General features: G+C 46.7%; 1 protein-coding gene across 2 annotated transcripts in view; it reads left to right on the top strand.

Annotated features, from left to right (window-relative positions):
• Nucleotides 1–23,147, top strand: part of LOC128349761 (ALK tyrosine kinase receptor-like) — a 134,090-nt gene that overhangs the window by 100,494 nt on the left and 10,449 nt on the right. For both annotated transcript variants that reach the window (XR_008318981.1, XM_053306674.1), the window contains exons 16-20: nt 15,405–15,502; nt 16,429–16,521; nt 17,508–17,609; nt 19,226–19,360; nt 21,205–21,295. Coding sequence is in view for 1 of the 2 variants with exons in the window: in XM_053306674.1 (XP_053162649.1) it covers nt 15,405–15,502; nt 16,429–16,521; nt 17,508–17,609; nt 19,226–19,360; nt 21,205–21,295 (519 nt within the window). In the remaining variant the exon portion in view is untranslated. The remainder of the gene's footprint in view (nt 1–15,404; nt 15,503–16,428; nt 16,522–17,507; nt 17,610–19,225; nt 19,361–21,204; nt 21,296–23,147) is intronic.

The following is a 23,147-nucleotide window of genomic DNA, read 5'->3' as shown; positions in this document are numbered from 1 at the left end:
ATCCTTTTTTCTAAACTACAAGGTCCCAGGTGTTGAAGCCTTGCCTCATTGGGAAGATGCTCTAGGCCCCTGATCATCTTGGTTGCCTTGTTGGCTCATATCAAGACTCCAACTTCTCTAATATCTTTTTTCCAACATTATTTAACCATATCCCTCCAAAAGCCAGCCAACAAAGCAGGAAGGTGACGACCCTCTCCCATTGTTTGCCCCCATCTGATATTTTAGAGGCAGGCACATTGCCATAGAACATGGAGATTCCTTATATGGAGGCCTGTCCTCCACATAAGAACATAAAAAGCACTTTGCTGGATCAGGCCCAAGGCCTATCTAGTTACAGTGTCTCACCAGATGCCAGATGTCACTATCACCATGAGGCGATTCTCACGATCACCCAAAAGCGGGCTAAGGGAGCCTAGCCCACTTTGGGGCGATTGCGTGCTGCAACAAGAGCCACACGGATGATGGCAGCCAACCCTCATAAACACCCCTCCCCTAAGACGACGTTAAGGGAGTGAGTGCTCCGTTAACCTCATATTTTTGCTCGTGTGTCGTCGCAGCATGCGGCAACACACAAGTAGACCCCCGACTGGGAGGCTGAAAGCAGCCTCCCGGCTCGGGGGTCTCTCCAGGATGCTCAGCACGCTCACACGGGGCATCCTGGAACTTCTGGGGGCCGTGCGGCCCCCGATCCCTGCAGCCCCCGCCGGCTCTGTGTTGGAGCCGGCAGTCATGTGGGCGGCCAATCCGGCTGCCCAGGGCTGCATTCTGATTGTCTGTGGGGAGAACGGGCTAAGCCCGCTCTCCTTGCAAACCCCCTTACGGCTCTTCTCACTGATCGTGAGGATCTCCTCCAAGTCTTGTGACATCAATTTCCATATGTTGATTATGTGAAAGAGCATTTTCTTTTGTGTATCTTAAGTCTGCTGTCAGTCAGATATTTTCAGTGACTCTGAGTTCTAGTATTATAATATACTAGTAAAATGGCATGCAGTTTACAACAATGTATTCTGTACCACAAAATTTGGATTTTCTGTGTGTAAAAGTACCCAAGAAAACTGCCAAACTTTGTTCAAACCCTAATCTAAATCCCAACGCTATCTGCAGCCCTACCCCGACTCTCAATTCTAACCCCAGCTATATTCCCAGGCCTAACCCGAAGCCCAGTGCTAACCCTCAGACTAACCCAAATCCTATCCCCAAAGCTACTCCCAAAATTAACTCCAACCTAACTCCAACCCTAAAATTAACCTCACAATTACACTAACTCTCACGTGAACCCTAACCCATGCTTTTCCAGTGGGATAGTTTTTCATCATTTTTCGAGAATGTAATTCTTTTTTTCAAGGTTTCTCCTTTTGTGGGGGGGTGGGGAGTCTGGGTGAGGTCTGGAACCTACCTGTGAAAATGGCATGTTGCTGTCTTTTGTGGTTACTGGGAGTTTCATGTCAGAGTCAGTCAGTCAGTGAGGCCCAAGTAGATTTATATTATAGATAGTGAAATCATTCACACAATCAAAAGCAGTGTTCTACCTGGGTTTGGGAGCTATGTGTGCTCCCAATTTTCAGTTGTGTGGAAGCAAGGTGGGAGGAAAACCTGGGTAGAAGTGATTGTGTGGAAGCCAAGTAGGAGGAAAAGCTACCCATGTTTTCCCCCACCTTGCTTCCACACTCTGAGGCGATCCCAGTGGGAACTGCTTGGGGGAGGGTTAGCGGTGAGAGTGGGCTTAGCCCTCTCTCCCCGCACACAAGCAGGCAGTCTGCTCCGGGCGGCTGAAGCGGCCACCCACACAACTCCCGGCTCCATTGCGGAGCCAGTGGGGGCTGGGAGAATCAGGGGCTGCGTGGCCCCCAGAAGCTCCAGCATGCCCTGCACGAGCGCATGGGGCATGCTAGAGAGACCCCCAAGCCGAGAGGCTGCTTTTCAGCCTCCCGGTCAAGGGTCTACCCGTGAGTTGCTGCAGTGCAGAGCCACAGCAACACACGATTGGAAAACCGGGTTTGCGGAGCACTCACTCCGCAAACCCGGTTTAAGGGCAGGGCTACTTAAGCAGGTGACCCACTTAAGCCGAGCCCGGTGGTTCTCACGATGGGAGAAAATCGGGCTAGCCTCTGCTAGCCCGATTTTCTCCCATCATGTGAATAGCCTCAATCACTTCTGCTCAGGTTTTCCTATTACCTTGCTTCCACATAACTAGAAATTGGGAGCACACACTGCTCCCAAACCCAATTAGAACATAGTTTTTGATTGTGTGGATTAGATAAGAGGTTAGCAAAATTTTAGATAGGGTTCTCCAACACTATTAGCGTTAGATATGTTCACTTTCTTTTGTCGTTTCCATTTTCCGTGCTTTTCCATTCTGAGAGACATCCGCCACAATCCTAAACACATTTATTCAAAAGTTAGCATCGTGCATTTCATGTGTTTCACTGGAAACCACTTCTGAGTAAGCGTGCTTAGAACTGTAGTCTCAGCAATCTGCTCTTACCTAGACCCAATGAACTGTAATTGAATCAATACCATGCCCCAGGGAATCAAGACTGAGTGTAACATCTAATTTTATGAGTTTTGCTCTCAACGCCTATGCTTGATAGCTTGAATGCTTGCTTCAAGATGAGCGTGGGAGGTATCACTATATATATATTTATTTGTTCTATTTCTATGCCATCTTTCTGCATAAATGCCCCCCAGGCAGATTTATCCTGCTACAGAATCCGAGTCATTACTTATAATGGGCTTTTGTGCTGTGCATTGTAACAGGGCAATGCATAGCAATGGGACCACAGCTCAGTGGCAGAGCACCTGCTTTGTTTGCAGAAGGTCCCAGATTCAATCCCTGGCATCTCCAGGTTGGACTGGGAAAGAGTCTCTTGCCTGTAGCCTTGGATTGCTGCTGTCATTTAGTGCAGACAATACTGAGCTGGGTAGACTGGTGGTCTGATTCAATGTTTCTGCTGCCTGTTTCCTGTGCCCAGCAGAGGAGGAGACCACTTCCCATCTGCCAGCAGGAGGGCGCAGGGTGGCAGACTGTGTCTGACTGCTGGGTGCTGCTCCTCTGCTGCTTGTGCTGCTACCAACTGCCTGAGAGACTTCTGCCTGCCACCTCTGCCGGTTGTGTGAGTGTTGGCAGGGCTGGGGCCCTTGGGCTACAAGGCTGAGGAGTCTTGGCTCCACCTGCCCACCCTGGGCTATTTAAGAAGTCTGCCAGTGGTGGCGGGGCCGCCACCGAAGGGGCGACACCAAAGGGGGTCGCCTCTTTGGGGAGCCACTTTGGTGAGCAACGGGGGCGAGGGCCACACACACACACCCGGTTTGGTACCTTTGGGCAGGGTAGGGGGAGTGAGTTTGGCCTGACTAGGATTATTTTCATTGTTTTGAGTCTTTCTGGAGATGGGGAGTCAGCAGGGTATGTCCACTGGTCTCGGGGCGACTATTCCAGTGGTGATGGGGAATAGGAGAAGTTACGTTGGCAGGTCAGCAGGCCGTTACAGGGGAAGGGAAATCAGAAACTTAATAGCTGTTTTCCCTTCCAGCTGCCCTGTCAGCTCTTTGACCTTGGGGAGCAGTGCCAACTACCCACAGAACCTTGCCTTGCTCCTCTTTAATGCCAGGTCAGTCCAGAATAAATCTGAAGTAATCCATGATTTGATCATGGATGAAGGGGCTGACCTGGTGTGTATTACAGAGACTTGGTTGGGGGAGGCTGGAGGCCCAGTTTGGGCCCAGCTTCTCTCTCCAGGATACTCTGTTGAGGAGCAGGTGAGGGAATGTGGACGGGGAGGTGGAGTGGCTGTGGTCTTTAAGGATAATATCTCCCTTATCAGAATCCCTGTCGGAACTTCTGATCATATAGAGTGTGTGTACTTGTGCTTGAGGACCAGAGATAGATGAGACTTCTGTTGGTGTACCGATCACCCCGCTGCCCAACAGAGTCCCTAACGGAGCGTGTGGACCTGGTCTCGGATTTGATGTTGGAGTGTCCCAGGCTTGTGGTTCTGGGGGACTTCAGTGTCCACTTTGGGACCGGGTTGTCTGGAGCAGCTCAGGAGTTCATAGCGGCCATGACAACTATGGGCCTATCCCAAGTGGTCTCTGGGCCGACACATACTGCTGGTCACACGCTTGATCTGGTATTTTACTCTGATCAGGGTGGTGTTCCGTGGGTGGGGACTCCTATGATTTCCCCATTGTCATGGACGGACCACTATCTGGTTAAGGTTGGACTTACAGTTACGTCCCACCTCTCCAGGGGTGAGGGACCTATTACAATGGCCCGTCCAAGAAGGTTATTGGATCCAATAGGATTCCAAGAAGCCTTGGTTGGATTTAATGTTGGCTCGGCCGACGATCCGATTGATGCCCTAGTGGAAAATTGGAAAAGTCAACTTACCAGGGCAGTAGACGGGATCGCTCCTAAGCGTCCTCTCCGACCTGCTTCAAAAATGGTTCCTTGGTATACGGAAGATCTGCGGGAGCTGAAGTGGCAAGGTAGACAACTGGAACGCAGGTGGAGGAAGTCTCGACTCGAATCCGACAGATTGCAACATAGAGCGCACTTAAAGACCTATGCTCTGGCTATACGTGCAGCAAAGAAGTACTTTTTTTCTGCCCGTATTGCTTCTGCAAACTCACGTCCAGCGGAGCTTTTTAGGGTTGTGAGGGGGCTAGTAGGACCCCCTGCTCCCTTGAATCAAAATTTGGATCCATCAGTTGCCCGCTGTGATGCTTTTAATGAGTTTTTCGTGGACAAAATCTCTCGTATTCGGGCCGATTTAGACTTTGACTCCACAGTTAGTGCAGTATCAGATGCAGAGGTATCCAGCAACTCCTCTTGTGTGGTTAAACTGGATCAGTTCCAGTTTGTGACTCCTGAGGATGTGGACAAGCTGCTTGGAGCGGTGCGTCCTACCACCTGTCTACTTGATCCTTGCCCGACATGGCTTACACTATCTGGCAGGGAGGTTGTTGTGAAGGGCCTGGTGGCAATTATTAATGCCTCTCTTGAGGGAGGGCAGGATGCCTCCTTGTCTTAAGGAGGCAATTATTAGACCTATTCTTAAGAAGCCTACCTTGGATCCCTCAGAGTTCAATAACTACAGGCCTGTCTCCAACCTCAGGGCCGGATTAAGCTAGTGCAGGGCCTGTAGCGTATGTTATAAAGGGGCCCTAATTTTTTAAAAAATGCACATAAATATTAAAACATAAATTATTTACTTGCATAGTAAATTGATTCATTTTTTTCATTTGCTATATTTTGGAGTAAGGGAGACCAAGCCACAAACTCACACTTACTACAACAACAGTGAACATGTATGTACATTTTTTCAATTCAAAATTATCAAAGTGGTTTACATAGAAAAATGAAGAGTGGATAGATGATTCTCTGTCTCCAGAGGGCTCACTCTCTAAAAAGAAAAATGTGGTAGGCACCAGCAACAGCCACTGGACAAATGCTGTGCTTGGCCTTCTCTTAAAAGGGACATTTAGCAGAAAAGGGATATTTTATCTAACATGGACCAAATAAAACAGGTAAAGTTTTAACTTTAATTCCCAGTTGGAAGCTGGACATGTGGGGCCCTCAAAAACGCGGGGCCTGTAGCAAATGCTACATTTGCTACTATGATAATCCGCCTCTGCCTCCCATGGTTGGGTATGGTGATTGAGAAGGTGGTGGCCTCCCAGATCCTGGCGGTCTTGGAAGAAACTGACTATCTAGACCCATTTCAAACTGGTTTTCGGGCGGGCTACAGGGTCAAGACTTTCTTGGTCGGCCTGATGGATGATCTCCAATTAGGACTTGACGGAGGAAGTGTGACTATGTTGGTTCTTTTGGATCTCTCAGCAGCTTTCGATACTATCGACCATAGTATCCTTCTGGAATATCTGAGGGAGTTGGGTGTAGGAGGCATTGCTTGCAATGGTTCCACTCCTATCTCTTGGGCAGATTCCAGATGGTGTCGCTTGGAGACTGTTGCTCTACAAAACTTGAGCTTTTATATGGGGTCCCTCAGGACTCCATATTGTCTCCAATGCTTTTTAACATTTACATGAAACCTCTGGGAGAGATCATCCAGGGGTTTGGTGCTGGGTGCTATCAGTATGCTGATGACACCCAAATCTATTTCTCCATGTCAACTTCATCAGGAGAAGGCATATCCTCCCTGAATGCCTGCCTGGAGGCGGTAATGGGCTGGATGAGGGATAACAAACTGAGACTGAATCCAGACAAGATGGAAGTACTTGTTGTGCGGGGTCGTTACTCGGGAAGTGATATTGACCTGGCTGTTCTAGATGGGGTCACACTTCCTCAGAAGGAACAAGTACGCAGTCTGGGAGTGCTTCTGGATTCACGCCTCTCCCTGGTTTCTCAGGTTGAGGCAGTGGCCAGAAATGCTTTTTATCAGCTTCGGTTGATACGCCAGCTGCATCCGTTTCTTGAGATTGATGACCTCAGAACAGTAGTACATTTGCTGGTAACCTCCAGACTTGATTACTGCAATGCGCTCTGTGTGGGGCTGCCTTTGTATGTAGTCCGGAAACTACAATTAGTACAAAACGCGGCAGCCAGGTTGGTCTCCGGGTCATCTTGAAGAGACCGTATTACTCCTATATTACAGGAGTTACACTGGCTGCCAATAGGTTTCCGGGCAAAATACGAAGTGCTGGTTATAACCTATAAAGCCCTAAACAGCTTAGGCCCACTGTATTTAAGAGAACGTCTTCTTCTGCATGATCCCCATCGTCCACTGCGTTCGTCAGGAGAGGCCCGTCTCTGGCTACGTTCAAGTCGGTTGCTGACCACTCAGGGACGGGCCTTCTCAGTTGTTGCTCCGAGACTTTGGAATGCGCTTCCCGCTGACATAAGACCCTCCCCATCCCTATTGGTTTTTAAAAGAGCTCTGAAGACTCATCTTTTTAACCAGGCCTTTTAACCTTTTAACTTTTTAAATTTTAAATACTGTAAATTGTTTTTGTTTTTAGGCTGTTTTTCGGCATTTTAATTGATTTTAATGTTTTGTGTTTTTGTATTGTTTTATTATTGTGAACCGCCCCGAGACTTTGGTTTGGGGCGGTATAGAAATGTATATTATTATTATTATTATTATTATTATTATTATTATTATTATTATTATTAAAAATTACAAAAAGCAGCTTTACTGGGAACAGCCTATATTTTGCGATGATATCTATAATAACCAACAGTATTGATGATAAAATTCAGCCATCCCAGGTCCTTGGGAAGGATTCGATGTCTGGATAAAACAAACCAGTCAATAACACCTGTCTGACTGTGTAAACAAGAAATAATAATAATAATAATAATAATAATAATAATAATAATAATAATAATAATAATAAATAAATAATGTAAGATGATGATGATGATGATGATTATATTTATATCCCGCTCTTCCTCCAAGGAGCCCAGAGCGGTGTACTACATAACTGAGTTTTTCTTTCACAACAACCCTGTGAAATAGGTTAGGCTGAGAGAGAGTGACTGGCCCAGAGTCACCCAGTTAATTTCGTGGCTGAATGGGGATTTGAACTCAGGTCTCCCCGGTCTTAGTCCAGCACTCTAACCACTACACCACGCTGGCTCACAGGAAGATAGCTTCCCATGATGCTTGTGTGTTGCTGGGCTTTCTTTCTTCACTTTGTAAGAACCTTCCCTTTCCACTCAGCATCTTCTCTCTCTATGTGTGTGTGTTTTTCTTCTTCTTCTTCTATATTTTATCTATAAAAGTACTCAGCATTTTTGTCTAATGTGGAAAGGTAGAAGATGAATACTTAAATCTGCCAGCTGAGAATGACACTTTACACATTTGACCAGTAAGCTTTGGCCCATAAAACAGGGATGTGTGAACCGGCTCGACCTTGAGCTGGTTCAGCATCGAACTGTTCCAGCTTGAACTGGTCCGGCTCACCCTTGAGCCGGACTGGGCCCAGTTTGACTCAAGGTTGAGCCGAACCCCTTGGGCCAGCTCAGGGCTGGTTTGGGGTTTCTAGAGGTTTTTTTAAAAATGTGTTTATTTTTACTTACCGCCGGGTTTGGTGGCAGCCTTGGGGAGTGCTGCCGCGGGGGTCTCCTATGGTTCCCCCTCCCCCTGGTCTCTGAAGGGCTTCAGGCCATTTCGGTCATCTTTTAGAAGGGCCCAAATGGTCTGAAAACTGGCCGAAACTTTCCTTCCGAGACCGGGGGAGGCTGACGTCGGGAGGGGGAACCACCGGAGACCCCCCTGCAGCCGCAGCAGTACCCCCCCGAGACTGTCGCCAAAGTTGAAATGAAATTAACTCTAGAACCCCGAACCAGCTCAAATTTGCGCCAAACCAGGCCTCTCATTCAGGGTGACAAAACCAAACATACCCAGTCCATACCCAGACTCAAACCAAACTGGGCAAACCGGTTTGGTTTTTTCTTCAGTAGACTATCAAGGCCACCCCTCTGGAATTCCTCAAAGTGAATTTACATTATTGATATGTGTTCTTAACTTTCTGTGGTTGGTTGCTTGGAGTGGGGAGCAGATGTGTTGATTCTGTTTTAAACGTGCATAGTGTCTGGATGGGGGATGTTTTTATTACTGGTTGTGGCTGATCGCAACACAGGGCAACAATAGCTTTTACAGCAAAAGTTACCACAGCTAACAGTGACACCTGGATACAGAACATTGCATTAGCTCTCCTCCATGGCAAATATCAACAATTAGTGGTAGAACACATTTATTTTATTTATTTATTTACATTTATATCCCGCTCTTCCTCTGAGGAGCTCAGAGTAGTGTACATGCTTATTTTTATCCTCACAACAACCCTATGAGGTAGGTTAGGTTGAGGGATACATGACTGGCCCAGAATCACCCAATGAGTTTCATGGTTGAATGGGGATTCGAACTCAGGTCTTCCCAGTCCTAGTCCAACACTCTAACCACTACGCTGTGCTGACTCTAACCACTACGCATTAGCTTTCTTAAGACAAGTTGAGAGAGGAGTCTCACAGGCAGTCATTTTCCCCAAAATTATCTGTGATAGGGTGGTACAAATCACGACAGCTCCTGCTGAACATACTGGCCAGTGTTCTGTGCAGTGCAGCCTCAGCATCAGAAATCTGCTAGGGGGGTTGCAAGTTCTTGCTTTGCCCTGCTTCCATTGGAAATGATGTGGAAGGAGTTCCACAACATCCCCCAGGCTTGCTAATGGCGAGGTGCACTGCACAGGAGGTTGGCCGATATATCCATGCAAACGGCTACAGCTGTAAAGCTGGAAAAGAGCAGACATATGTGGCATACCGCCTGATAAAAACAGATTTTGATCTCTTTTATGAATTTTAAGTGTTTTATATTTTGTATTATGTTTTAATTTGTACACTGCCTAGATTTCTATATCAGGCAGTATAGAAATTCAATTAGATAGATAGATAGATAGATAGATAGATAGATAGATAGATAGATAGATAGATGATAAGACTGGATATGACTGGATCTTCAGGGAGAAAAATGAAACCTCCTCCAAGCCATGTGAGTGTTAATACAAATGTATCAACGTGGAATACAGATAAGAGAGAGAAACCGCACCACACTGCCTCTTCAACTATGTAAACTTGTCCTATTAATATGAATCAACATAATGTGTTTGAAAAGGTAAAGGTAAAGTTGTGCTGTCGAGTCAGTATCGACTCCTGGAGACCACAGAGCCATGTGGTTTTCTTTGGTAGAATATAGGAGGCGTTTACCATTGCCATCTCCCTTGCAGGAAGAGATGATGCCTTTCGGCATCTTCCTGTATAGGTGCTGCCCAATATAGGTGTTTCCCATCATCTGGAAAACATACTTGCGGGGATTTGAACCAGCAACCTTTTGCTCCCTAGGCAAGTTACTTCCCTACTGTGCCATTAGGTGGCTTTCCATCCTTTATTTCATTTTATTTCATTTTACTCAGACATAATTCCCTTTCATTTCTTTCCTGTCCCCTTCACCTTCATTCATAAAATTCTCTACTGGGAGGTCATTATTACTGCAATAAGGACATAAGAGTGACAGAGGTGAAGACTGGAGTCTGTCTGGATCGCTCGGAAGGGCAAGGCAGAGACCAGAGTCTGCCTGGATCCCTTGAAGTGTAATTCGCACATCCTCTGATTGCAGACTTCTAAAGAGTTAAAAGAGTCCTCTGCTCAAGGGTTTTGCACGTAGAAAAGCAATCAGAAGAGGGTTGGGGAAGATAAGCAGTAATTTCCCTGCTTTGTGTCCTGCAGCTTGTTGTTCAAAGCAATGATTATGCTGAACAATAGAGTCAGTTTGTTTTGCGGTCACCTTTCGGAAGGTTTGACCTAACCAAGGGACATGTTGCTTTAATGCTTCCAGCCCAGCCCTCCCTCTAAAAAGCAACCACACAATTTCCAGCTGGCTGCATCATGCCTTCATCTGGGGAAAAAGCGTGGCAAGGAACTATAAAGTGAATTTCCTCTGCTTTTCAAGGCTACTCCAGTGCTCCGCATCTCTGTACAAAATGGGCCCAAACGCTTCATGTCTCAAACAAATTACCCTGTTAAATGGTCCTTGGCAGAGAAAGAGCCTCTGCCTTAGCAGGAGCAGAATGGAAGGCAATATAGGCCTAAGGAAAGAGTTTTACATAAAACTTAGTTTTAATGTAGGCTAGCGTACAATACCAGGAGGCAAACCCTAATAATAGAGTTTCAGACCCCTCTACCAGCCTTGTGCAGAGAGCCACATCAGCAGCACCAAGATTTACCCAAGTAGACTGCTGCGGCTTCCTAGAGTCCTAATTTCTCAGGGGGTGTGGCAGGAAGATAGAGGAGGGAGAAGCAGAAGAGGGGGCCTCTTGCAGAGATATTGTGTCAAATCTCCAAACATTCACATATAATATTCATATGTGAATATTATGTCCAAATAATCACAGAAGACTGGGGATTGCCACAGCTTTGTTAATAACATTACAGCCCTGCTGGATCAGGCCCAAGACCCATCTAGTCCAGCATCCTGTTTCACACAGTGGCCCACCAGATGCCGCTGGAAGCCTACAGGCAGGAGCTGAGGGCATGCCCCTTCTCCTGCCGTTACTCCCCTGCAGCTGGTACTCAGTGGCATCCTGCCTTTGAGGCTGGAGGTGGCCCACAGCCCTCCCACTAGTAGCCGTTGATAGACCTCTACTCCATGAAGTTATCCAAACCCCTCTTAAAGCCATCTAGGTTGTTGGCTGTCACCACATCTTGTGGCAGAGAATTCCACAAGTGGATTGCACGTTGTGTGAAAAAGTACTTCTGTTTGTTGGTCCTAACTTTCTTGCCAATCAGTTTCATGGGACGACCTCTGGTTCTAATGTTGTGTGAGACGGAGCTTTGGAAAAGTAATAGTAATACTTACGTGTGTTGGAAATTGGGTAGGACAAGTTTTCTACCCAGGTTTGAGAGCTATATGAATCCCAATTTTTGCTTGTGTGTGAGCAAACAACTAGTTAGGAGGAGGGAGGAGTGGTTATGTGTGGGTAGGACAGCATTTTCTCCTACTTTGGTCAAATGCTGGGTAGGAATGCTGGGTAGGACAGCACTGTCCTACCCAGCTCCTGCCTCACACATGGTCTCCTCCTCCTCCTCCTCCCTAGTTGTTTGCTCACACACAAGCAAAAATTGGGAGTTCACACATCTCCCAGATCTGGGTAAGACATTGTCCTACCCAGTTTTCAGTTGTGTGAATGGCCTTACTAGCTCTTTATGCAAGGGGGAAACTAGTATTTGACCCAATACTTTCTGTCTTCTTTGTAGAACAATTCCTATGCAATATGTATCTGCTTTGTGCAATAGCTCTTGGAAGTCCATCCTCCTAACTGATCCATATCCACACTGTAATCAGTCCAGCATCCCTCACCTGCATACCCACCGATAGACCTACTTACTCAGAGATCATCCAGAATCTGCCTCTTGCCAGTTTTGTTCCTTCATGTGTTCATTTGAGGGGCGAGAGGCTGTATGCTTGCTGGGCTGGCTGTTTCCCCCTGCTTTGCCCCACCACCCAGCCCTGGGATCTTTCATAAGGGACTGGTTTCCAAAAGGAACAGTAAAGGGACTTGGCCTATCTACAGACTTAAGGGGAGTGGGAGAGGCTATGTTAAAACCTTGAAAGTATTTGGTGGGTGCGAAGGCTGCTACTTTGCTGTTAGCTCAACAGGCATTAGCCCTGGGCCCCTGGGGAACATGCACCAAATGTTCTGCTGGGTGCTTCAGACCTCCAGCACCCCACTGACCTCCTTCTCAGCCCCAGCAGAATTAACATTCTTGTGTTGTTGTTGTTTCTCTCCTTCAGCAGCTCCCCAGTAGCAGTTAGCCACTTTTTGGCTAACTTCAGGATGCTCTATAGCTCAGTTTAGCAGCCAGGGATCCGAATTTCAAAGTGCCTTCCAGTGTGCATGAGGAAGTCCTGAGGACTCTCTGCAGGCTATTTGTAAAAAGTGTGAGCAGCACAGAGAAATGTGATGCTGCTGGTGTCATGGGAATTCACCTGGGCGTTGAGCTTCATGTTTCTAACTTGCCGTGTTGCCTGGGACAAAGAGAATTTGCTGAGTAAATGTAAGTTGGAGTCATGATTTATTTGTTTTGATATCTTTTCACTACAACAGAACAGCAGAGAGAAATGCCTAAAGCCATCTTCTTGAGCTACATAGCTAAGCAATGTGTGCGGCTGGCCAATACTCTGTTAGCTACACCATGGATTACACCATGGAATACTCTGTTAGCTTCACCTGGATTTTAAGCGTCTCACCCAGATTGCTTAGCCCACCCAGATCCAACTGGATTTCAGCTTTCATTTTTTATTTTTTATTTAAAGCTACATTTTAGCCCTTGTAGAAGCGGAGTTATGGGGCAAAACATGCAGTCACTATTCTGCTCAAAAATTATTTTCAAGCCAATTTACATAATATGCAAATTAGGCATCAGATTTGGAAAGTCAGAATATGGCAACCCTATCTTGGGTGGACCTTTAGGCGTTCTTATATTCTTTCTTTTTGAAGAAGATGTATTTGTCCACTTGTCTGAGAAAGTATTTGAATAAGTTCTTGAGAGCAGAACAAGTATCCAAAAGTGTACTGCCTATGAGCCTGGAGGTTCCACATAGCCATAATGACAAAGACAAACTGATCGAGTTCTCTTCCTCTATGAATGTGTCTACTTCTCTTTTAAAACCATCTGAGCTATGCTATGTTGTTGTGTCTTTACTTTTTGGATCAACTTGGTGGCAAGGTTCTTTTTACATTCTTTATCAGGAAGCTGTACTTTTCCACTTGGCTGAATCTTAGAGAATTTGAGTTGCTGTTATTATTTTCTTACCTCCATTTTGTTATGTAGTTTAAGGCTGTTTTAATGTAATGCTAAGTAACGATTATATTGCAAAAAGGCACATTGAGGTGCCCAAACTATTCGTGTTTTTTAAATGTTAGTTACTTAACATTACAGCAAAACAATGGTACGTGGTATACTTCGTGTGGCTGAGCACAGGAAGCTGCCTTCTGCTGAGTCATTCCATTGGTCCACCCAGCTCATGATGTAACTCTTGCTCTCAGTTCACCAGAGAGTTCACAGGCAGACATGGATGCTGGCTGCAGGGATGGGGATGGCCTGTACTTTTGCTTACACAAGGTCCGACTTCTGATCTGGAGGGTGATCTGCACTTGGAAACAGCAAACCTCTTTCTGCAAGTGGATTGCCCTTACAGGGACATACCACAGGTTGAGGATATGCACACGCACAGCAGAGACCGGGCTAAGGGAGCCCAGCCTGGTTTCTGCTGAGCGTGAGAACTGCTAGGAGCCGAGCCCGCTAAAGCAGCCCGCTTAACCCAAACACTGGGTTAAATGATGGCTTGCAGCCGCAGCAGGCACACTTGCGGGGGGGGGGCCTCCCAGTAATGTATCACGCCCTTGCGCAGTGCATTGTTTGGGCTTGCGGGCGGTGGGCCGCTTCACAGCGGCACCTCCTTGCACCCGACCCCCAAAGCAGCCAGGCGAGGTGAGGCACAGGTGGCCCACAGGAAAACCACCACTCATCTGGGCGGGCAATCCTCCCGCCCAAGGAATGGTAAGGGATCGTCTGCAGGGAGGGTTGGGAAAACCCTCTCTCCCCGCAGACCTCGGGGAAGCTCTTCTCACTAATCCTGAGAAGAGCTTCAGAGTATATCTTCTGTTGTTTGCAGTCATTAACGTGGGCAGTGGAGAACGGAGACAGATATTATGTTCCTTCTCTTATTACTGTTGCACACTCCCTACTTCCCCAAGCAGTGAGAAGTCCCAAGGGTAGTGCTGCGGCTTGCATTTTGATTTCCTTTGAATGAGAAAGCACTGGAGACATGTGACATGTGCTATTTACTTTTGTTACAAATATGTAAGTGCAGCCAATCAGCATGCACACTCCTACCAGGCAGTAGACCTGCTACCTGCATCCGATTCCCAGAGAAAGATCCCTTCGTGCTTCAAGGTGCCTTCATCTCTCCTCTTTTGTCTGTTCCTTGATGCGCTCGCTCTCTCTCGCTCTCTCTCTCTCTCTCTCTCTCTCTCTCTCTCTCTCTCACACACACACACACACACACCACCTACACCTTACATCAGCTCTTTCCCCTCCGCTGGGGGAGCGGAGTGTCATCTTTCCCAGAATCTCGCATACACTCAAGCGAAACAATTCGATATATCCCAACCATTAGCTCCCATTAGGGAAATGGGATCTAGATTCAGGGGAAGTAGATTCAGGGGATCCATATTCTTCACTAAAAAGCCCGGGGAGGGGGAGTCCTAGAAATGCACATTTGATTATAGCTATACTATTTAGGATAATGTCCATCTTTCATGAAGCTTCGTTTTTGCCTGGAGGTTGCAGGCTTTGGAAAAAATTGTGAGCAGTGGTTGGGGGCGCGGAGGCTGAGTGGGGTGGCCAGAACATAACTAAGGCTGCAGAGCTTCAGCCCTCTTGCAGATGTTGGACTACAACTCCCATTATCCCTGACTATTGGCCACTGTGGCTGGAAATGATGGAAGTTGTAATCCAAAAAAAGATGGAGCACATAAAGTTGTGCAGCCCTGACATAAAGGGATCATCATCACAAAGGGGGCTGAAGATCCTCACACCCTAACCATTCAAAGCATCACTCGGATGCCCCTGTGGTTTTTCGACTCTTTGCAGAACCTGTCAGTGCCCTTCTAAGTCTGAAAAGATGCTGCTTTAGAACAAATGTCACCTGAGATTTTCAAGAGATCTAGGACACACACCAGATTCCAGCTGGCAGTGTGGCTGTTTAGATTTCTTGCCCCTTTGGAAGCCCTTACTTAGAACTGTCCCTACTCATGGGTACCTTTTGAAGCTAACCTGACAACACTCCTTCAAAGTATTTGTGTATTGCATTACTTCTTAGACTCATCCCTCCTCCCTGAGCATGCTGGACTTGCTTCATGTGGCTCGTGACATTGCTTGTGGCTGTCAGTATTTGGAAGAAAACCACTTCATTCACAGGTAAGGAGCAGAAGCATTTGCTGTTGAGGGACTTCTTCCCAATGCCCTGAATGTGTGACTGACTTGCAACAGGTTGACCAAAGTAAATGAGCAATGCACTGGCAAGGACGGTTGTGCACTACTGCCCCCTAGAGGCTCAGTGCTTCAGAAGAGAAGAATTCCAGAGAATAATTTTAACTCCCAACAGCTGTAGAACCTAATGACTGCTTCTCACACTGGGAGCACCTCAGCCAATGTCTATATATTGCATTTGTCATTCCTATGGCAAGTGTAGCATAGGACTGGCACTTCGTCAAGTCAGTCAGCATACTTAAAAATCTTCCCATTTTGCACTTTTGTTTTGACATAGCACTTCATTGTTGATTTTACAGAGTGCTCTAAACTCTGTCTTTCTCCTTGGTGAGTTGGATCCCATTACATGTATTCACACTTTACAAATGGGAAACTGAGGCTGAGAGCTAATACCTGCCAGGGTTTCATTGTATGACTTTGGACAAGAGGTGGTGTATAAACCCAATTCTCCTAGGTCCTAGTTAAACTCTGACAGCATTCCTGTGCACATTAACCTGAGTTATAAGTTCTACTGATAAGGTGCCTTAACTCTTGGGCAAGTGTGTAAAGAAATACATCCTTCATCCTCTTTTGACTGGTCCTCACAGGCTCTCAAGTTTATTCATGGTTATTCGGTTTCCCCCAGTCATTTGAATCCTGTTTTGCTGATTCTCCTTTCTTGGCTTTCTAAAACAATGAATGGAAATGGACAATAATCAAGGAACTGTGTCCTTAGTTTTCTAACGTGTTGAGCAGTTTGTCCTCCATGGGTACACAATATGTCTGAATGTTTCACAGCTATCTGTCCAGTCCAAATTTCTTCTCTTGCTTAAAGTGCCTGTTTCTCTCCCCACCCACCCCCACCCCTTTCTTAGAGACATTGCTGCTCGAAATTGCCTCCTGACTTGTAAAGGTCCTGGGAGAATAGCTAAAATTGGAGATTTTGGGATGGCCCGGGATATATACAGGTAAGAAAATGCAGCTTATTATTAGCATCACTGGGGGGAAGGTTACTACTTGAACAGAATTTATTTATCTAGCTTCGCTTCTTTGCTGGCTTTTGTCTTTAGTGCCACTTTGGGGGGAGCAGGATTCTTGCCAGAGTGATTCTCAAATGACTTCTCCAGTGTTTGCAAATCCGCCAGGGAGTCAACATTCTCTCCTCCCGCCAATTCTTTCTGGCCTAATTCCAGTTTCCCCAGATCCCTCTCCTTAACCTTGTTTGTGTGGCTGTTCGCTTTCTAGCACAATCCTCCCTCCCACCCCCTGCCTTTCCACACTGAATGGGACAATTCTGTACAGTCACAACACCAGTCCCAAGTTTCAGTTCATCCTCCTTGGCGTTGACCCCGTCCTCTTCTGTCTCGCTGTCATTAGTAAATCTCTTCGGTTTACAGCATATAAAAGAAGGGGGAAGGGTCAGAAGAATGTAATTACCCAAACTGGAATTTCGCCAAGATGCTGGAATTAATGATTCTGCAGTTGCAAAAAGTGCCAGGAAGACTTTAATGGCTGTGAGTGTGTGGTCAAGGCTTTCCGCTTCTCTCTCATCCATAATGTCACACTGCTGGCCATACAGCACCCCCCGATGTCAGACTGTGGAATTACTTCATCACATGGCACAGCCTCAAGCCACAACTGTTATTCTTGGTTGGGGGACTGCTTAGCAGCTCCACATATCTTATTGGCCTTCTGTTGCTTGAGAATCCTGCTTACGGGAACATAGTTGTTGATGCGAAATGTGACACTTACTTAAGGAGATGGGTGCATTTGAACTGCTGCCAGTTTGGTTTTCTGAAGCCAATAGTGGGGAATGGTAGGGGATCGAGTGTAAGTACATAGTTACATTGTTGTGCATTTAATACTCATCTCCTCTGCGGTGTCTGAATGAGGGACCACAACTGGGAATTTTTTGCAGTTTGTTTCACTGTCCGCTTCTGTTTCTCCTCCACAGGGCCAGCTATTATAGAAAAGGAGGGTGTGCAATGCTGCCAGTCAAGTGGATGCCACCTGAGGCCTTCATGGAAGGGATATTCACATCTAAAACTGATACCTGGTAGGCTTGCTTGGCATTTTCCATCCCTTTTACAAGCAACCTGCTGCCAGGAATTTCAAATGCAATGGCCCTTCCTTTTCCTGCAGCACTCCGTGTTGCTTCTGAAAAGCACAGGGCTCCTTCCAGCATTACCTTTAGCAGTGTGGGATCCAGTGTAAGGCTTCTTCCTTTTTCTCTCTCCCCAAATTCGATTTTTATTGATTTTAACAATAATAATATTGTCATTCATTACAATATACACAAGAGTGGACTTCCCGCACACCTCTGTTCGTGAATCATCGACTATAGAGTTTACCCTTGCTATAATAATAATTCAAAACATGATTTAAACCCTTACAAACACAGAAGTGTAAGGCCTCTTCCACCAGAAGGCAAGAATCTGTGCTGTGGCTTTCTGAATGCAAGCTGCTGGCAAGCAACCACATATATGGTTGTGCTACATCATGGATGGATGTGTGCTACACCATGCCTTGCTTGTGGGCCTCCTGGAGGCATCTGGTTGGCCACTGTGGAGAACAGAATGTGGGACCTTTGGTCTGATCCAGCCGGGCTTGTCTGAAGTTGCTTCCTGCACCAGCATTGTCCCTCCTAGGATTTGGAACAATGCTGGTGTGGGAAGAAGCCATGACATGGTCCCCTACCCAGGTCTGGCCCCAGATTTCAGAGGGCCTATTGGGGGACCCCACCCCTGACTCAAAATGCTCCCCAAATAGCTCCCAGCACGACCCTTACCTCAGCAGTCATGAGGGATGCAGACGGGCTTGTTGGCTCCACGTGGAAGGGTGTGAGGGCTGAGAAGAGAGAACCAGTTGCCGAGCAACACGGGGAGACTTCCTGGGATGGAGTGCTAGAGATGCCTGAGGTGGAGAGCCCAGGTGTGGGGATAGGAGAAGAAAGAGCAGAAGAAAAGGGGCAAGTACAGCAGGAAATGGACAAGAGCAGCAGACACAGAGAAGAGGAAGCAGTTGGTACGACTCGGGTGAAATTTGCAGCTGATTGAAACAAGGCAAGGATAACTGAGGAAGAGAAAGGAAAGGATTTAAGGCAGGACAGGAGGAGACAGAGGTCGAAAAGATGGTGGCTATGGAGGCGGCATGAGGGCATCCTGGCAGCCAAAGCCGAGACACAAAAGGGAGATAGAGGAGGAACAGGGTGGCGGAGCCTCCCTTCATCAATCTGAGGCCTTCTTGTGAGGTGGAGACAGGTGAGGGAGACTACCGGGCCCTCAGCAGACTTCCTTCCATGTCCTGAGAGAATCACTCAGAATCACTGCCACACAGATGCTATGGACACAGAGGTGAGTCTCGAAGATCAGGAGAGGACTTTTCAGGGGGTTCTGGGCCCTCAGCAGCTGGTCAGCGATGCCAGCCCTGCTCCTGCCATATCTCAAATTGCTAACTCAACATGGGAATGAGTCACAGTGCTGCTGCAGCTCTGATAATGCGGAAAGCAACATCAGAAGGGGCTCACAGGTGACAAAAATCAGGTGGCCTATGAGTGCACAGCAGCAGCCCCAAGGGTTTTTTTTTCCCCATGCATTGGCCTCAGTCCAGAGATCCTTGCACACTTTTTGGTCTACACACCCATGATTTTCTTTCTTGCTCTTCTGTCCCCAGGTCATTTGGAGTGCTGCTGTGGGAAATATTCTCTCTTGGATATATGCCCTACCCCAGCAAAAGTAACCAGGAGGTCCTGGAGTTCGTAACAAGTGGAGGAAGGATGGATCCACCCAAAAACTGCCCTGGCCCTGTGTATGAAACTTTTAAGGACCTACACACTTCATCTGTGCAATTCAGTTTATGTCTTGAGCTCTCTGTTCTGCAACGTTTTTTGCTTTTAGCTACATTGTCACATATTTCACCAGTTACCACCACAGATATTGTCATTAGCTGAAGTGGTCAGCTATTTTAGGTTAGCAGTCAGAGCCATTTTAGTAGGTACTAACCACTAGCTGGTGTCATAGCTGAGGTAGCTGACCATGTAAGGAGGGAGAAGCACCTTCCCAGTTCCAAAAATGTAAATAATCTCCATCCCTAATAAGTTTGTAACAGTTTTGCTATGCATATAGTTCAACTACGCATGAGACACCGTTTTTTTCCTGCTGACAAATACAGACTCTCCATTTCCATTGTATTAGCAGTAGCTCCAAGCAATCAGTGGCTTATCTGAAAATGGTAGATAAATGTGACCATGTGATGACCAGGTGGAAATGCTTTATTGACTGGCTGGCATCCATCATGCTGGCTTCCCTGTTTGTCCACCAAAGTGTACTATTTGATCAGGAAAGAGCCTTTGGTCATCCTCTGGAGAGGTGTTGCTAGCAGGCAAGGAAGAACCTTATGAGCTTTTCGTGGATTTGTCTTGGGTCATAAGGGAAACCTACCAAGAGAACCAGGAGGCAATTCCTTCCTGCCTTTCAGGAGAGCCAGACTGCTGTTAGTTGGCTAACAGTTCACCTTAAGTACTTGAGTTTTCACCCATTTTTAGTGTCATTGGCTTCCATTTAACAAAACATCAGTTGTGTTCGTTCCAATGATATCAACAAAAATGCAAAAAGTTAGCTTGCTGGCCAACCCAATATTCCTTTGAGGTGACATTGGCAACTCTTGCTTTCCTTCCCAGTATATGGTGAAAGCACCAGCTTCATTGTTTGTCTAGTGATGTACACCCCACTATTTTGACTTATGCATAGTTGCTTGCATTAAAAATGCATACCATAAAAATACATACTCCATGATTGATTACAGGAGCGTAGGGAGGCCAGCGGCCCTGGTTCAGCCCATCACCAACGAGGGCCCCCTAGCCACGTCCCCTGTGGCTGATGCCAGATGTCAGTGTCTGATGTCAGTCGCAGGGGACGTGGTTTTGCTCGCAACAGGGGCAGTGTACCCCGTTTATAAGCAAAATCCAGCCAGTGGCACGTTTGCAGTGTGGCAGGGAGTGGCTCTCCCTGCCTTTAAAAGGCAGGGGGAGCCGCTCCCAGCTGTGCTGCAAATGCAGCACTGGCTGGGTTTTGCTTACAAACAGGGTGCACAGCCCCTTCTGCGAGCAAAACCATGCCCTGTGCATGTGATGCAGATGCATGGGGCATGGCTGGGCCACGAGGCGTGGCCCTTGAGCACGGTGGCCTCAGGTTCTTTGATTATGCAATGTGGTGGTTTTTTTTAAATGATGGGATGTCATTAGCAGCTGTTTAACTTGAGCAAGATGGTGCTTTCATTCACAAAGCTGTGGAAGAGAGAAGGGGGACGTGAGCTCAGTCTAGGTTTAAATGGATTTGTGATTGAAGACATTAGATTGAAAGATAGTCTATCTATTTATCCTTTCATTTATCCTTTCCATTTATCCTCCCATTTCTGCCTTTCTTCTGTGACAAATTGAGTGTCTACTTAAACCAGGCCTGCTCAGCTGTGTCCCTCCAGATGTTTTTGGACTACAACTCCCATAATCCCCAGCCATAGTGGCCAGTAGCCAGGGATTGTGAGAGTAGTAGGCCCACATATGCAGGAAGGCTGAAGTTGAGCAGCCCTGATTAAACCAATCCCCCTGTCTCCCTATCTGCTGTTTATCATCTTCTCTTCCACTACTGTTGTAGGTATCGAATAATGACCCAGTGCTGGCAACACCAGCCCGAAGACAGGCCAAACTTTGCCATAATACTAGAGAGGATTGAATACTGCACCCAGGTATCTGTGTCTATTTGGCTCTCTCGTCTTTTGTGACCAATGACAAAAGGAGAAAGTCCCCGCGAAGTAATCTCTGAGTCAAGCCAACTAGAGCACAACCATGGTGATAGGGTCTTTGTCTTTCTCACAGTGTTAGCAAGGCCTCCTTCAAAGGGATGCCAAAATCCTTTTAAAATAGAAGATGAAAATTCTTCCCATATAGTTTTGTGGATTACCAAATCTCCCTGGTCATAAGAGGTAGTTGTTTGTTGTTGCTGGTGAGAATTGCCGTGAAGTATACTGGTTTGATGCTATGGTGTGGCTTTTTGGAGTGAAATGACTCCTAGAGAAGGCAAAACTGCAACAAATATGTCTGAACTATGTAAGTTTAATATGGGGTGAATGGGTGTGGGTGTGCTCTAAAGTTTGTCTACTAACCTTTCAAAATGTTGCTGAAGTAGCAGAGAAACTGTGCTAGACCACAGGTTAAAAATGTTTTGGTAGTCATTAAAGGCTTCTAGTGAAGTGCCCATCAATATGATGAAATTGTGTTTCCTTTTTGTGGTCAGCAAGTATCTAAAGCAGGACTGCTCAACTTCGGCCTTCCAGCTGTTTTTGGTCTACAATTCCCATAATTCCCAGCCACAGTGGCCAATAGCCAGGGATCATGGGAGTTTTAGGTCAACAGCTGCAGAAGGGCCAGAGTTGAGTAGACCTGGTCTAAAAGAAGGTGGTACAGGGAGAGGGGCTCTGTACTCTGCCCATGAGGAGAGCCAATACAAAGCATATGGTGCCCTGAATCACCCGAGCTGACCCTCCTCGCCTCTCCCTCTGGCTCTATAGCTCCTTCTCCAGTCTCATTCTGGCAAGTTGCACCTGAGAGTTTGAGGAGAGAAGGATGATCTGCAGTAGTTAGGGGAGGCTCAGGAGATGCAAAGGCCTTCCAGGACTGGGTCTCCATCAGTGTTTCCTCTAACAGAAAATCACAGATGTTCTTGACTACAACCCCCAGCATCCTCAGCCAAAGCCCACTGCAGCTAGGGATTCTGGGAGCTGTAGTCAACAACATCTGGGATACCTTCTTACAGGGAACACTGGTCTCCATCATATGCACCCCATGCAAGTCCTTGCCTCTGCCGCCTCTTCCTCCTCCTCCTCCTCAATGGCTTGCTTTACCTCAGATTCTGCCAAGCTCTGCTGGGTATGAGGGGAAGGCAGTGTATTGGCACCAGCCGGCCACTGGTGCCAATACAGGCAGGAAGAGATTTGAACCCAGCTTGGTCTATACCTTTGTTCTCCCTCCTATCTTGTTCCTACCATGGGAAAGAGAAAGGGAATCCACAAGCCAACAATTCCTCTAACCAGGCACTGCGGTCCAAGGTGATAGAGCATCCCCAAAATGACCTAAAAAGGATTCCAGATTTTCTCATATATTCTCCTTGTTACCTTTTAATCAACTATCCTCATATGTACAACCAGTTTGCCTAAAACTGCCACTTGTTGGTGCAAATCTGGAGCTGTTTCCATACTTTTTCCAGTCTCTGGTCCATTTGTGCTGCCCAGCAGCCTCGCAACTCACTAAGACTGCCCACATTGTATGGGTGTGTTCTAGAACTAGATGCATCAATACATAACGATGAGTTCCCAGCATGAGCTGATAGCCTCTCCCTACCTGTTTCCCAAAGAGATGGACATCCAGATCATGAGATGTCCACCCCAGCTCACCCCCTCCACTGTGTAAATTTCCAACTGACTTTCTCTGCTGCCATGCAGAATTTCTCAGACCAAAGTTATTCAGCCTCACACAGGGTTTGGCCCTTAACATGTTATGTGTGCTTCTGTTTTTGTTTTAATTAAAATTGAGTCATCAAGG

This window comes from Hemicordylus capensis, chromosome 1 (genome assembly GCF_027244095.1).
Source record: "Hemicordylus capensis ecotype Gifberg chromosome 1, rHemCap1.1.pri, whole genome shotgun sequence".
NCBI classification, from domain to species: domain Eukaryota; kingdom Metazoa; phylum Chordata; class Lepidosauria; order Squamata; family Cordylidae; genus Hemicordylus; species Hemicordylus capensis.
This window is presented reverse-complemented; position numbering and strand designations above follow the sequence as displayed.